Source organism: Centrocercus urophasianus, unplaced genomic scaffold (assembly GCF_019232065.1).
Source record: "Centrocercus urophasianus isolate 14NV4802_14NV808 unplaced genomic scaffold, USGS_Curo_1.0 seq_22, whole genome shotgun sequence".
Taxonomy (NCBI): domain Eukaryota; kingdom Metazoa; phylum Chordata; class Aves; order Galliformes; family Phasianidae; genus Centrocercus; species Centrocercus urophasianus.
This window is the reverse complement of record NW_024884778.1, coordinates 5,403,332-5,418,047: the sequence shown is the minus strand read 5'-3', so window position 1 is coordinate 5,418,047 and position 14,716 is coordinate 5,403,332. Positions and strand designations below refer to the sequence as shown.

General features: G+C 42.6%; 1 protein-coding gene across 3 annotated transcripts in view; it reads left to right on the top strand.

Annotated features, from left to right (window-relative positions):
• SLC25A26 (solute carrier family 25 member 26) overlaps positions 1-14,716 on the top strand; it is an 87,417-nt gene that overhangs the window by 50,742 nt on the left and 21,959 nt on the right. For 2 of the 3 annotated variants that reach the window (XM_042823418.1, XM_042823419.1), the window contains exon 6: positions 6,842-6,886. The exons of the other annotated variant lie outside the window; for it this stretch is intronic. In XM_042823418.1, the coding sequence (XP_042679352.1) occupies positions 6,842-6,886 (45 nt within the window). The remainder of the gene's footprint in view (positions 1-6,841; positions 6,887-14,716) is intronic. 3 annotated transcript variants of the gene reach the window in all.

Sequence of the window (14,716 nt, the reverse complement as noted above, 5' to 3'; positions counted from 1 at the left end):
TGCATGTGCATGACTTAAAGGCATTACCTACCAATAAATAGGAGATTAGCTGCGGCTTGTATATTTCCTGATCAGTTCAGGTTTTTTCAGATGGCTCATTGTTATCCTGTTTCCTTTAACGATGGGACACTTTAATGAGTTTGCCATCTGACATACATCTGCTTCCTGTTAAACAATACCTTCATTCTTCTAGAGCTGCTAAACTCATCTTTTATCCTATAAGATTTTTATCTGTGCCTTGAAAACAGCATGTACAAATTGATGCTAGCATATTCATTTTCTTGTTGAGGATTTTTTTCCCCTATGCTGTTTTTGAGAAGGAATAGCAAAACGAGTGTCTCCTTTAGTACTTCTTTGTTGGAGGGTGGGAGAACATGGATATTATTTGCCAATTCAGAGCCTACTCAGCCCAGCTCTTGTTTGAAGTCCAATAAGATCGACTTACATGCCCTGTGTTATACAATTTCTAATAGTTGTTCTGTCTTCCCAGCAAAGAAGGGGTTGCGAAAGGGATTTTGAAGGCTGTTAATATTGTTTCTTTGAGGAAGGAGCCTTCAATAGCTAGCTGATGGTCTGTCTCACGCGTGTGAAAAGTTAGTGCTCTGTGATCATCAGGCTCTCTTAAATCAATCCATCTTGCATTGAGTTTGTGCATCTGCCTCAGTGCTTCTCTTTTTTTCCATGTGCTGGGAACATGCAGTTATGCCAGATCTCTGGCTGTGTCTTTCTCCTTCCCTAATCAACATTGCCTCTCCAGAACAGCTTTTTTTTTTTTTTTGTACTGTCAGACTTTTTTTTTCTTGTGGAGGGAAAACCGGATAGAATTTTCTATTTATAAAAAACTTACGTACTTTTTTGTCTCTGCAGAGTGCCCTTTTTGTGTTGCTCTTATAACAGGTGTGCGGTGCTGCTTAAAAGAAAATCTGATTGTATGGGAAGTTGTGTCATAGAGCTCTATAAGGCATCACTGAATAATGGCTTGTAACCGTATAAAGTGACCCAGTGGGGACTCAACATGTTTTGTCTCAGAATAGGCCAGGTGTGAGTGGAACTAATTTGTTTTTAGAGCTGGAGAGCCAGAGGAAGCGAGGTGCAAATGTTAATTAGAGGGATGGTGGGTGGTTGAATCGAAATGATGATTATCATTCAGGAATTTTGTATTTCTTCCCACTGAGGGCTCACAGCTCAAGCAGGGTTAATGTTATTTGCCTGAAAGTGAGAGAACTGCAGACTACCTCAGGTGCTGCTGGTTCATCAGCTGCAGCCTTTGTTTCAGTGATTCCATCGGCGCTGCTGGGTCTGAAGTTCCTAAATGCAGTTCCTTTGCCCCTCCTGTGTATCAGAGCAACATGTGCAGCCCAAAGAGTTGTGAACTATTCTTGCAAATGGAGTTTGAGAGCTTTACCTCTGATTTCCCCCAGGGTGCCCACCACTCTTTGGTTTGTGCAGTTTCATAGGAAAACGTTGTGTGTGGAAATCACGTTCTGCTTTGTCTCTTTGAGGAACATAAGCAAGAGAAGATCTTCTCTGGTCACTGTTCTACCAGTGGTGTCATTTGCTTGAAGACTTGTTTCTCTTTGCATCCGTGTTTATTAACAGAGCCCTCCACTGTTTACTTAGCTGATAACATTGTTGTTCTTTCACTATGCTCGTTTGTTTCATCTCTCAGAGCTACAGGAACAGAGCTGATGGCTCTGACAGCCTTTCATTCACATTTGGGATTACAAATTACCTTCATTAGGTTCCTTGTGGAGCCTGCAATTTATCAAGCAGGGTTTGGAAAGCAGTATTCATTGAGGGTTTGCAAGGAACCAAGTTGACTTGATCAGCTTCATGACACTCCTGAAGATGGCTGTGTTGAGCTCCTCTGTGTCTTTGCCTCCAGGCAGCCCTACAGAATGCTGCAGGTCTTTGTGCCATGCTGTATGTAGCCGTGCCAATTGCTATGGTCTCTGACATGACCAAAGGAGGGGCTTACTTTATTTCATGCTATCTTCTCAAGTTGTGTTATGGGGAAAGTGTATTTCTAGTTGAAATACAGGTTTATCATAATGCAGATGTACTGGGCAAGTAAGTGTGTGAAGAATTATAAGAGAAGACAAAATTCAGAGGTTGATTTGCTGTGATTATTTGTTGAAATTTGTTGGTGTTGACCTCCGTGAGCAGACAGGGTTATTTTTCTCATCTGTAACCTGCTTAAAAAAAAAGAAATGATTAAAAAAGAAAAAAGGGAATGTAGGAAGGACTTGAGTAAATGAAAAATTGATCAGAAATTTGCAGTTTGTGTATCCTTGAAAAATATTTTTTTTCCTACTCAGAAGTGGGTTGTTGTCTTTATTTTCTCTGCAATTGCAGTGGGATAGCTGCAGGCTGGCACGTGCAGCTCAGGCACTGTGCTGCAGCACTCCTCATAAACGCAGGGCTCAGCAGTGATAGCATCTCTATGAGCCTCATAAAAGTGCTCGCGAGTGACAGATTAGGTGCAAGTGTGAGAGCTGTGCAGTGGTGACTGCAGAACTTTCTCCCTGGAACGAGCAGATGTTCCTGCCATTGCCTTTGTGCTATCAGCACTGTCCAAATCCTCTTCATAACAACTGATTTTTCTCCTGTCCCTGTTAATATAGGGAACGGTGTAGGCATTGGTGAAAGCCTTTCTGGGACAGAGGTACAGTTCCTCAGGGACTTTGAGAAAGCTCCTGCAAGGTGAGCCTGCTTCTTCCTCTGGCTGCTTATGCCAGTGTCTCCTCCAGTATTTACTCCAACATTTGTAAAAACAGATAGCTCTTCTGGAGAGCAAGGCCCTGCTGAACTGGAGGCAGAGAAAATCTGAATAAACAAACATGTGCCGCAGATTAGTGAGAACATCTGTAGTTTTTATTTTGTTTTGAGAATGCATACCACATAGTTTTTCATTTCTTACGATTTTCTTGTTTCTCTCTTTCTTTCTCTGTTTCCTTCTTGTTTTTAAATATATTGCTAATAAAGATTGGAGGTAGAAAGCACAGCTGGACTCTGCATGACATGCCACTGTTTAATTTCTAGCTCGGAGGATGGGAAGAAGAGTAGTTTTATTGTATCCTAGAAGAGAATAAAGCCACATGCAAATTCCAGCCATGGACATCTGTTTCCTCTTTATGTGAAAGAATTCTCATATTTTGCAGGGAATCCCAGTTTTGAAGGGGCTAATGAGGGTTTTTTTTCTTCTTTTCATTCCTTCCCCTCCACCCTCAACTTTCTTTTCATTGCCCATCCTTCAGCATGCTCTCCCTGCTCTCTGGCTGCTGTGTTTCCTAGCAGACGATGTCAGCTTGCAGTTTAGCATCAGCTATTGAATGGGAGAATTCTAAATTCTATAAAATGTTGTGGTTTAGTTACAAAAAGTATTACCACTACCAGTTGTCTGTATTGATGCATTTCTATGGTACTATCTTTAAGTTCCCTCTTAAATTTCTCGTATTTTATTAAGCAGTATTTAGTGGGATTTCTTTTGCTCTATGATATCTTGAGTGCTTGCAGGCAGGTTGATATTTTTTTTAGAAGTGGAGATCTGTGTATCTGTTGCTCTGGCTGTGACATGTAAATCTTTCTAGAAGTAACTTACTGAAAAATAATCTTAGAAAACCATTTGTATCAGAGGAATTAAGTGAATCTATAAAAATAAGAATCTGCAACATTAATTACATTAAGTTAGCTATTGAGTGCTAGGGAACACCAGGACCGGGGTAACTGACAATTTCAATAACCTATAAAACACTTCAGAAGAATGATTTACAGCTGTTTGGGAGCTTGAAGCATTTTTATTTTTTCTGGTGTAAGATTTGACTCTGCTGAACAAACAGAGAGGTTATATAACATTAGGCCAGACATGAGAACTGGTACTCTCTTGTCTATTTTATATTAACGTCGAATCAGATGTTGGTGGAACTCGCCAGGGTTTCATATTTGTTGGCAGAAAGCTACCCACATGTGTGGACCACATTTTTATTGTTGCCTTAGCCTATTTCAAGCATAAATATCGCTGCCTGGCAGGGTGTGATTCTGTTCATTGCTGAAGAGCTTTTCTTTTAAAAAGCAGAATGTGAAAAGGAATCAAATGACAAATGCTGTAGATGTTCAAATTAAGAAGCGTCTCAAAATGAGATTTTATCACGTCCGTCATGGTAGAGGAGTAGCTGAAAGGCATCCAAAGGCTTTTTCATAGTTGGGTTAGTTACCCTTGTGGAGCTGTTTCTTTTTGCATACATTAATGCTGCTTCTGGGTGTGGGCTGTTTAGTCTGGGCTTCTAAGGGAAACGAGCCTTATGCAAACAGGGTGTATGCTCACCCAAACACCCAGCGCTGCACGGCCCGTGGCTGCTTCCTGCCCAGTAGGATGCATTGGCCACAGAAACGTGGCCAAGAGGCACGTGAATTTCAGTTCCTTTGGGTTTCTTGAAGTTAGGCGTGTGAGGGCAGAACAGAGGTGATGGTGGAGTTTGGGAGAAGGCTTGCAATGTGATCTGTTCAGTGATGTGCTGGAATAGATGTTGAGAGAGAAACGATGGAGGTCTCAGCCCCAGGAAGTTCACTGAACCCAGCTTGTGAACTATTTGGCTTCAGAGAATCTGATGACAAAAACAATGCTGCAGGAAGCCAGGCTCCCTTTAGTTCCATTTCCCCATGAAATTGCTTGTGTGGGTTTTGTTGTTGAGATGCTGTCAAACAAGCTGGAATAGAGACTTTGACCCCCAAGAAATGCAGAATGTCTCTTGCTAGGATCTTGATGTTTCTTGGTGTTTCTTTGGTTGCTTATTTTTGCAAGTTTTCAAATTCTGCTGAAGTGTGATTTGTGATGTTTAGGTGCTTATCTTTCAGGCAGCTTAGGATGGAGCCCTGTGGCTGTCTGGATCCCACTGACCTGCCTCTGAAACCTACCCAGGCGTTCTGGAAGCCTGAATGTCACAGCCACTTATGGGGAAGGGGGGAACTGGCAATTCTTGTCCAGGTCTGACTCCCCCTGACCGGGACATGGAAGGCAAGAGCCATTAACACCGAAAATCAAACAGCAGTCGTGAAGAACTTCCCTTTTGGTTGGAATGCTTCTGGCTAATGATGGAGATAAAAGAGGGCTTTCTGTCAAAAGCTTCCCTTGTCTTATTAATAGCTGCGTAATTTTACCACTCATTCAAAGCAAAACTTTGAGACAGCATTTGAAAGCTTGTTTTGTTTGGAGTGCAGCTGGATATAGAGCGTTTCCTTTTCTCTTCTTTAGCAAATTTGAAGCAAATGTAGTGGGTATTGTTTCTCTTTTTTCTATTGTTTGGCCTATGTAACAGAGTATTCTCTTGCTTTTCATTTTACATTGCAAAGAAATCGTGCCATTTAACTCAAATTCAACAATGATGTAGCAGCATGTGGATATACATATATCTTCTCATAAATATATTACCACACATTACTGTCAAATAGCTGGACTTTTTCACCCAGTACTAAAAATGAAATTTAATTGCTCTAGTTGAGTTTCAAGGCTCTGATAAATAAGAACCGTGCCTGACCTTTCTTGTGGGGCTTTGGGATGCCACCAGGGATACTGCTCATTGTTCAAGATGACAAACTTCCTCTGAGATTTCAGTTTGTCAGCTCAATGTACAGCAATGACATTGATTTCTTCTCACTGCCATTTCCTGCCTGAATAGATAACAAATTTCTGTGGCAGGTGTCTCTCAAGCTTAGTTTTGCCTGGCAGATTAACTTAATAGACTCATTTATTAATCATTAGTTGCAACACGGGGAAGGAGACAGTACTCTTCAACTCTTGTGATGTTGAATAGATGTACTGTTTCGGATTCCTTTGTGTAGCCTGAATTCAGATTTAATAAGCTGCTCGTATCTTTCAGTGAATGCTTTTAACCTCATATTGCTGATGTTAAAAATACCATCAGTTATGTATTAACTGAGTCTGATCCATTTTGACTGTCTGCTACTTTTCGTGGCAAAAGGTGCTTAAATGCCTTCTGAGACAAGCAAAATGGTGCAGAAAAAAAAAAAGGAGGAAGCTAATTCAACATGCATCATTTCTGGGGAAGGGGGAGATGTGGAGGCACCTCCCAGAGGCTGCAGAGCTGAGGGAGCAGTATGTTTATTTTTTACCTCTGTGTTGAGTTAGTCCCAAAGCGTTTATTGGGGCAAGAGCTGTAAATGCACAGGCACTGCAGAAGGAATGAGGTAGAGATGCAAGCTGTTGGGCAGAAGAGCCTTTTATTACAGCTGATGAGAAGTGAAACAGGGAGCTTTCCTCTTGGGTCTTGGTTGGGTTTGGTAGCTCTTCATTACCTGCTTGGAATTCTCAAGAGAGCTTGTTAATGTGAGCTCAGTGAGAGATGCTCCAAAAAGTTTCTCTCTGCAGCTGGTGCCCGACCTGCCAAGCTCTGGGCAGCTGGGCAGAGCATTACTGTGTGCAGCGCCGTGTGAGTGCACATTACTGAAGGTGTCTTTCTGACAGGCTGTGTTCCTGGCCTTGGCAGCACGTTGCTTGAGGCATCCTTATGGCTTTCTTGGCGGAGCATCAAACCGAGAACGTCCCTGCACTAGATCACACTGCTCGCTGCTCTTCTAGGCCACCCTGGTTACAATGCATTAACCTCTCAGCAGGGAACGTGATAAACAAAGTGGAGCTGCTTTAGTGAAACTGGTCGCTTAATGGCAGAGTGCATAAAGTATCCTGAAAGATTTGTAAATGTAATAAGCTGCAGTTCACCAAGTGAACAATAACTGTTACTAATTTGGCTGACTGAGGAACATGCCAACCTAATTTGCTTTTGTAACATTATGTTGTTGTTTTTCTCTATTCCCGCCTCACCAGATTCCCTTCTCTCTGGTACAGTTTCCCCTCTGGGAGTTCTTAAAGGTAAGTCCTCTTTAGTTATAGAAATGTAAGTTATACAGCTCACAAAGGCTTTCTGTGGTAGCATGTCTAACTTGATTATCACAATTATGGGCACATCCAAGGATCAATAAGTGGGTACTGACCTACCTGTGCATGTGAAGATCATTTGCTTAGATATTTGAAAAGCAACAGGGAGCATCTCACCATGGATATGTGGCATGCAGTCTAAATTCTAGTCCCCAGCATTCCAGAAATCTTATCTGCTGCTTTGACTGTTTTTATCGATTGAAATAGAGTGGGAACCATCTGTGTTGTGTGATTTATTTTATTCTGGTTTATTTTTTATTTTATTTTAACTTTTTTAGCATTTTGCTCTTTGAGGTAACAGGAAATTGCAAATGATACGGAGAAGGCTGATTGAGCCTGTTCTTGTGAACAGGGAGAGACTCAGTACTTCGCTGACGTGCTGTTTTGATTGGCTGTGTGTACGTTATTTCAGAGGTCGTTTAAAGAAGGTATCGGTTGGATGATAGTTTAATAGTGCAGTCTTTCAGAATGATGCACTCACTGTTCTCCCCCCAGCTGGTTGCTTTGTTTATCATGGACAGAGTCATGGTCTATTTTTCTGAGCACAGAGCTGAATTTGAAGTGTAGTTTCTCCACCCCTCTGTTTTTGCTTTAAATGGTAATGATGGTATGGTCCTCACTGCAGGAGGATGAAGCAGAGATGGGGTTTTTTAGGTGCTTTGAGATCCTGGATTGGAAGCATAGAAAATTATTGCAGATTGTGTAAATCAGTGTAGCAAAATATATCATTTATAGGAGGGGAACTGCAAAGAGAGTGATGTTCTTCTTGTTAAGGGTACTGAACTTCTGAGAGAGCTTGGCACTGAGACCCAAACTGGGAAGAAGTTCTGGGAAGGATGGAAGCCGGTGATGATGTTCCCTGCCCCTTGGTGCTTCTATTTAGGAAGGAGGGCTTGTGTTCTCAGTGTGTGTGTGCTTATTTGGGAGCTCCTGCTTCGTGTCAATAGCTTGGGTCATTCCTGGGACAGAGTCCACAGTGGGAACGTTTGCATATAGAAGTTTCAGGGAAGCAGATGTGGTGAGGACTCTACGGATAGGAGGAGCACAAAAGACATCAAGACCTTTCCTGCAGCTGGCTCTGCAGGTGCTTGGTGAGCTCTGGGCATTGCTCCCTGATGCAGGGCAGCTCTGGCTGCCTTATTAGGAATCTGTTTCTCAGCTAGTGTCTCAAAATCACTTTCTGTAAGCTCCTTGCAGTGCTGCTGGCACGAGCTGCTAATGGTTAGTGAAGTTGGGAGCAAGAGGCTGCAGTGCTTAGAGAGAAAAAGTGCAGTGTTCTCTCCCAAACCACATAAAACAGCGACATCATGCATTTGTTTTCAGAATGCAGAGTTGTTTTAATAAATGTCCACATAGCTGTAGCAGTAAAATGTGTTGTTTAAATGTCTGTTTTGAAGGAGACAGTTTGAAAACAGCTAGCTACCAAAGTGAGTCACTTAAATGGGAGACATCATGTTTAATCTAAAGAGGTCAGTGCAGGCCTGAAGAGAAACAAAGCTGGGTTAGTTTGTTGTGCTGCAATATATTTGCTATATATTCTTCTACCCACAGAACCAGGAGCAGAAATCTGCAAAAATCAATCTTGCATGCTTCAGTCATTTTGGCTTTAGCACATGGAGAGAGCACAAGGTTTGTCACATAAAAGCCAGCAGCAGTGAGGGCAGAATATATTTTGTTTATCTGAATTAAGCTCTTACCGTGACAGTAAAACAAAGGAGAAAAATCATTATGGCCTCATTAGCTGGTGGGATCAGCTTGTAGCATCAATAGCAGTGTGATTCAGTGCAGGGCTTCTTGTGGGTGCTTTGAAAGGAGCGTGAAGAAGCAGTAATTAAGAAGCATGAGGAGCAAGGAGGAGGAATAGGAGCATGAAGAACGAGAGACAAATGGTGCGAAATCTAAATATACAAGAGCTAACTGAAGACAGTGTTTGTGGGACTGCGTCAGTGGAGTTACTTTGGAAATTAAGTGGAGTAAGGGGTAGTTGGGTGTGATGTCTGTGGATCGTTACAGAGCAGCACGGAACAAGTGCTGCAGATGAATGATTTTAAAAGCCATTAGAACAAAGTTGCACAAGCTGATGGATAATAAGCTCAATCTTACAATTCCCCAAACAAGCTGATTAGCATAAAAATAATGAAAAGTAGCTTTCCACTATAAAGAAAAGTTAGTGAGCACATGGAAGAACATCGTCTTTCTTTTCCTTCCAGAGTAAAGTGCTCTGCATCTAGCAGCACAGTATTAAGCTTAAAGAAGCCTAATAAGGCCTGGTGGTAGGCAGCAATGAAGTGGCTGTATCCCATTTTCTGTATCTGCTTTGCTTTAAGCTGCAGTGATTATTCTTTATACTTCCAGTTGGCTTTAGCCACATAATATACATGCAGTTTTCTTTTGTCTGTGAATGTGGACCAGCTGTCCTCTGTGAGAGTTAGCTTTCATGCCATGCACTGGTTTAAAGTTAGAAAAAAAAGAGATCCCTGTATGGATCACAAAACAGGTTGGTTACACTGTTGGTGCTGACAAGGCAGTATTGCAGAAATTAGCAAGGAATAGATGTTGCTTCAAACACAAGTTTGCTTCCAGTAATACAGGTGAACACAATTTAGAAACAATAGACAATTAATGTTAATGCTTGATTTGCTCAGATGTCTCTAGCACTGTGGAGTTCATGCTTTCTGTATTGCTTTCTAATCTACTCTGTGAGGTGTTTTATTCAGTACTTCTAACCATCATGTCTGAGCACCTACCAACAACGCATTGAAGATTTATCACTTGTTCCGTATTGCACTTAAATACATATTTTCTCTTCACTGGGACCTAACTGAGAAAAATGACAGCTATAGTTTCTGTTGTGGGGCTACTGCAGATATATGGAGCATCAGGTTTGTTTGTTTGTTTTTGTGCTTTCCAACAAAATAGGGTTTAAAAACAAAGCAGCAGAATAGAGCACTGCTGGCTAGTTTTCAGCCCAGCAACATCTTGTCAAAAAAGCCTGCTATTTATGGCTGAGTGGAAATGATCAGCTCCCTAGGAGAACAGTGCTGTGTGTAAGATAAACCCTTCTCAGGTGGAATGAGACTCAGCCCTCTTGGGTTTTATGTTTCTGCATCTTGGCTGCACTTCAGAGCCACTAAGAAATTGCTCCAATGCAGCTGTAAATGAAGAATGCTTTCTTTATAGACCTAATGTATTGTCTGAAGAGAAGGGTCTGGTGGTCAGTGAAGAGGGAAGGAACAGACAGGAACAGAAATACATAGGTCTCAAATGAATAGACTGGGAAAATAAGTTTCTATTTGTTCGTTTGGTTTTTGTTTTAATGAGAGAAAACAGACCTAGTATCCTGGGAATCTTTTGTTTTTCATCAGGCACATCCAGAGATGAGATATTTGCGTGTTGCTAAGACTTCATAACATCAAGGTCAGGCTGATTTCACACTGTCATCTGCATGTGCCAGAGAACCCTGGCAGACAGGCAGCCTCCCAGGAGAGCTGTCACAGCCTGTGCTGCTCCGCTGCCCTGGGACCTGTGGGGCACATGCACTGACTGTGCTGAATGTGGCCAGGATTTCCCTTTTAGTCTCTGTGCTGCTTGGTACCCAAAGCCCTGAGACTTTCTGCAGCTGTGGTGAACTCGTGTTTTTTGACTTTTGCCTTAAGATAGTTTTCTCAAATCCGTAATCTCACACATCGGCAGGTGTTGTACAGAACCATGTTGCACCTTGAGAGGCAGCAGGGAGAGAGAGGAAGCTGCAGTGCATGGGCAAATCTCTTCTGTGGGGTTTTGTAATGGCCATGCTAGTATGTGATAGCAAACTAAGTTCCTGAAGATGCAGAGGAGTGCTTGGATGGCCTCAGGCAAAGAGAACTGTTTGCGAAGTACACACAGGCATATTTACCCCCCGTGAAATAAATGGGGCCTGACAATGAAGAGAATGGGGAGAGTCCATCCATTCCTATGAATCTGAGTGGTAGCAGAAGGGTGGTTGGGTCAGAACAGTTTTTGTGTTGTTCCTAAGCTGCTTTTTGCCCCTGTGATGGACAAGGTCCCTTGTTTTCTATCCAGGGTCAGCTCTCTCCAGGCACAAGGCACCTGTGTTGGGAATGAGCAAAGCTTGGGAATTCTGCTGACGGACTGGATTATTGATCTGAGTGAAGGCAGTGGTACATGTGCTCACTGCTTCATCCCGTTGGTTCCCTGCTCCAGAGAGCTCAAATCCTGGGGACTGGTTCTCAGTGAACAGATCAGGTTGTGAGAGAGGGCTCAGTCCTGCTCATAGCTGTCAGTGCAGGCAGACCTCAGAGCAAGCTGTGCAGGGACTGCTCACTGGTTTCTGTGAGGCAAGGACCAACTGGAGCTTCATTGCACCTGATTTTTAAAGTTGATAGGAAAGAGAAATGTACAGAATGCTTCTACCCTGGCAGCTGGTAGAATGCTTCTACCTCAGCAATAAGACATGTTTATAACTCGACCATTGAAACAATAAACTGCATGCTATTTCCCTCCTAAAATTTATAATGAAATCTGGTGCTGTTTAACAGAATCAGTAGAAAACAGAGGAATGTAGCCAAACCGGGCCCAAAATGGTTTTCCCTGCTCTGCAGGTAGGTGACAGCTTTCCATTTTCTCCTGGAGGAGTAGTTGAGAGTTTCTTTTCTGCTGCATTCAGCTGCATGTAGGTCAAGAGTAAATGAAACCAGGCCCAGCTTTAAACCTATTTCCTTGCAGGCAGTGTAGTAAGTGTTCTACCATGCCTCTCTTGCTCTTTGAGTAACGATCGGGCTGATTTAGGGATTAAGTCCTAATCGTTAAATACCACTAACGTGTCTGCCATTTGCTTAGGTGCTGTATCAGGAAAACAGATGCTCCACGGCAGCATTTCAAGGCGTGATGTAATTTGCAGCCAGCGCTGCGTGTGCATGCCATAAGCATAACGGCTGCATTTTTCTCACAAAAGAACAATGTCCCCAACAGCTGTTCAGCAAACAGCCCTCGCTTTATTAGTGTCACAATAAGTGTCATTCACACAGTCTTTAAGCAAAGTCGAAGGAATGCTCTACGCCATCTGCACCAAAAAGGAAGGAACAAATGCAGTCCTTACTTACAGCACTGCAGACACGTTTTAGAAACTGGCATGGCCTTGGATCATCAATGCAGCCTTTAAAACAGCAGAAGTAAAACAGACCCATGCAGTCTGTAGATACAGAGCCAGATTGTGATGCTCTTGGTTGTGCCTGTACCACAAGGAGCTCTCTAGAAATCTCCAAGCTTGCCAGTGACGTTTAGTAGAATATAGAAATGATCAGTGCAGAGGGTTCACCTCTTGACTCGGGTGCTTTTTCCTGTTGAAGAATCTTAAAAGAAGTTTGTATTCTTCCCTGTAGTGTGTATTCACGCATGCTATTTCCTGTGTGAAACACCTATTTACTAGCAGGTAGCAGCAGTGGGTATGCTAAGGAAAGCTGGCCTAGCTTTGAAGTGATTTCCTAGAAGTGTGTTTTCCTTCCCAGACACGTATATGGCCCTTTGTGCCATGGAAACTGAGTGTGGCTGCCGTATTATGTTCTGCCCTGCCATGGGAACAGTGTTTCGAAGACATTTTCTTTAACCAGGCTTTTAGCACATCCATTTTGATTTACATCCAAATGGGTCACAGACATCAACACAGTATTATATAGAGGGGGAAAAAGGGAATGAAACGCTTGTAACATGAAAAATATGCTGTTGCATGTAGGCCAACTTTTGTTCTCTTTCTCTCGATTTATCTGGGATTTGGGTGGGTTTAATTCTAGGGCCAAAATCAGTACTGGCCTAAGAGAGCACAACTCCACTAGTGTGAAAAGCATCTCAATGTTTTTGTCAACACTTAACTTACTTCACTGAACTTTTCCCGTGTTTGAGCTTGCATGTTTCTTGCATCCTAATGTGCACATGTACTGCACACATGCTGCACATATGCACATAAAAATTCACTGGGAACAGCATTTGTCTCCGTGCTTTTTGACTTTGTCTAGAAATTGCAATCTGCTTATGAAATATTTTGCTTCTCCTGTAGTTAATGTGCCATGCATTTGTAAGGATCAGCCATGCAGAATGCCATGTTGTGAATAAAAATAAAATACCAAATAGCAAAGGCAAGCATGGACATAGCTTTTTTTCCCTCAGACTGCATGAATGTATATATGCACAAATCACTGTGAGATGCACAGAAATACTACAGGTACTTATCATTGGAGGGAGCGGTAGTATTTTCTCAGCTTCATGTCTCAAATGTAGGAGTGTATCATGAGATCTGCTTACCTGTCGGTGACTGAAGAGTAGTAAGGCCAAAGCAGAGGTGTCTCGCTGTCTGCAGTGCCTCTGGCAGCATTTGGGATATTGCTCTGGTCATCAGGTTTGAGAGAGAAACGTGAGTGTTGTGCTGTCCCAGTATTCCAATAATGTAGGTGTCCTGAGTATAGACCAAGACCTGATGGTGCTGTGAACAGAAAGCTGGGAGATGATCTCTGCCCAGAACTTTTACCACGAATGTAAGGCAGATATGACAAACACACAGGTAAGGACTTCTTTGAATGAATAAGAACTTATTGGGCCATCTTGAGGCCAGGTGTCCTCAACATGCAAGCAGCCTTCTCAGTGCTGCACGTCTGTGGGCACTATATATAACTCCTCCTGGATTTAAAGGAGACTGTAAAGTTTTCTTTTCTTTTTTCTTTCTTTCTTTCTTTTTTTTTTTGATTGAAAGGCCTTTGATGCATCCTAAGAGGGACTTTCCCAGTGCACCCTTTGCTCAGCAGAATGGGGTGTCCAGATGTGATTATATTCTCACTATAAAAAAAACCTAATGTTTCAGGTGAGAAGTGGAGGATACTGTCCTCTGGGACAGTATGAAATTGAATCATTAGGAAGAAATTAAGGCACTGCTTGCAAATAAAACTGGACCTTTCTCTGCAAACATTATCCCTGGGAATAATTGGAGATCTGCATTCAGGCTTCCTGCTGGGTCCAGTCCCTGGAGGACACAGCTGCTGTATTGCTTTACATGGTGCGGCAATGCACAGGGAGATTTACATATATATCACATAAAAGTGTTTACAAAAAAATTAGCATGTGATTGAGCTGGGAAGCTGCAGAGGGCCCCAACTGTATGAGTTTCCATGCACTTCAGCCAGAAGATTTATTTCCAATTTGTTATTCATAAGGGAAGAGAGAGAGATTGGGATGGGGTCCTTTGAAGTGGAAAACAAAGTCTTCTATTCAGCCTTCAGCTTAATAGAATACACATGACACAGGCTTGGCATGGCGGCCTGCTTTCATGTAATGTGCTCGTTGTCATTTTGCCTTCCTAGGCTGTGAATGCTAGTGGGAATGGGCACTGCTCTGGAAAAGTCTCTGTCTCCTGCTGCCTTCTGCAGGAGATGCGCAGTGCGAGCAGGTAGGAGCTGAGTGGTCGTGGTGACAGCAGGCTAATGGGATTGTTGCTTTTGTGTTGCTAACAGTTCCCAGTTTGGGTTTTGCAGTGGAAGAGGCTATCTAGTAAAAGCAGAATCACTGCAAGGCTTACACATGAACTTCTGCCTGGACTTGGCCTCTTTGGAGTCCGTGAGCCTGGAGCTCTGACCCCAGTCTTGTGTTGTGGCAGTAATGAGCAATTCCATCAGAAGTCAGTGACTTCATATAGGTGAATAAGGTATGTATTTCCTTTCAGAAGCAAGGCCCTATTTTTTCAGTGATGCTATTATTACCCATGTCTGCAGCCTATCATAG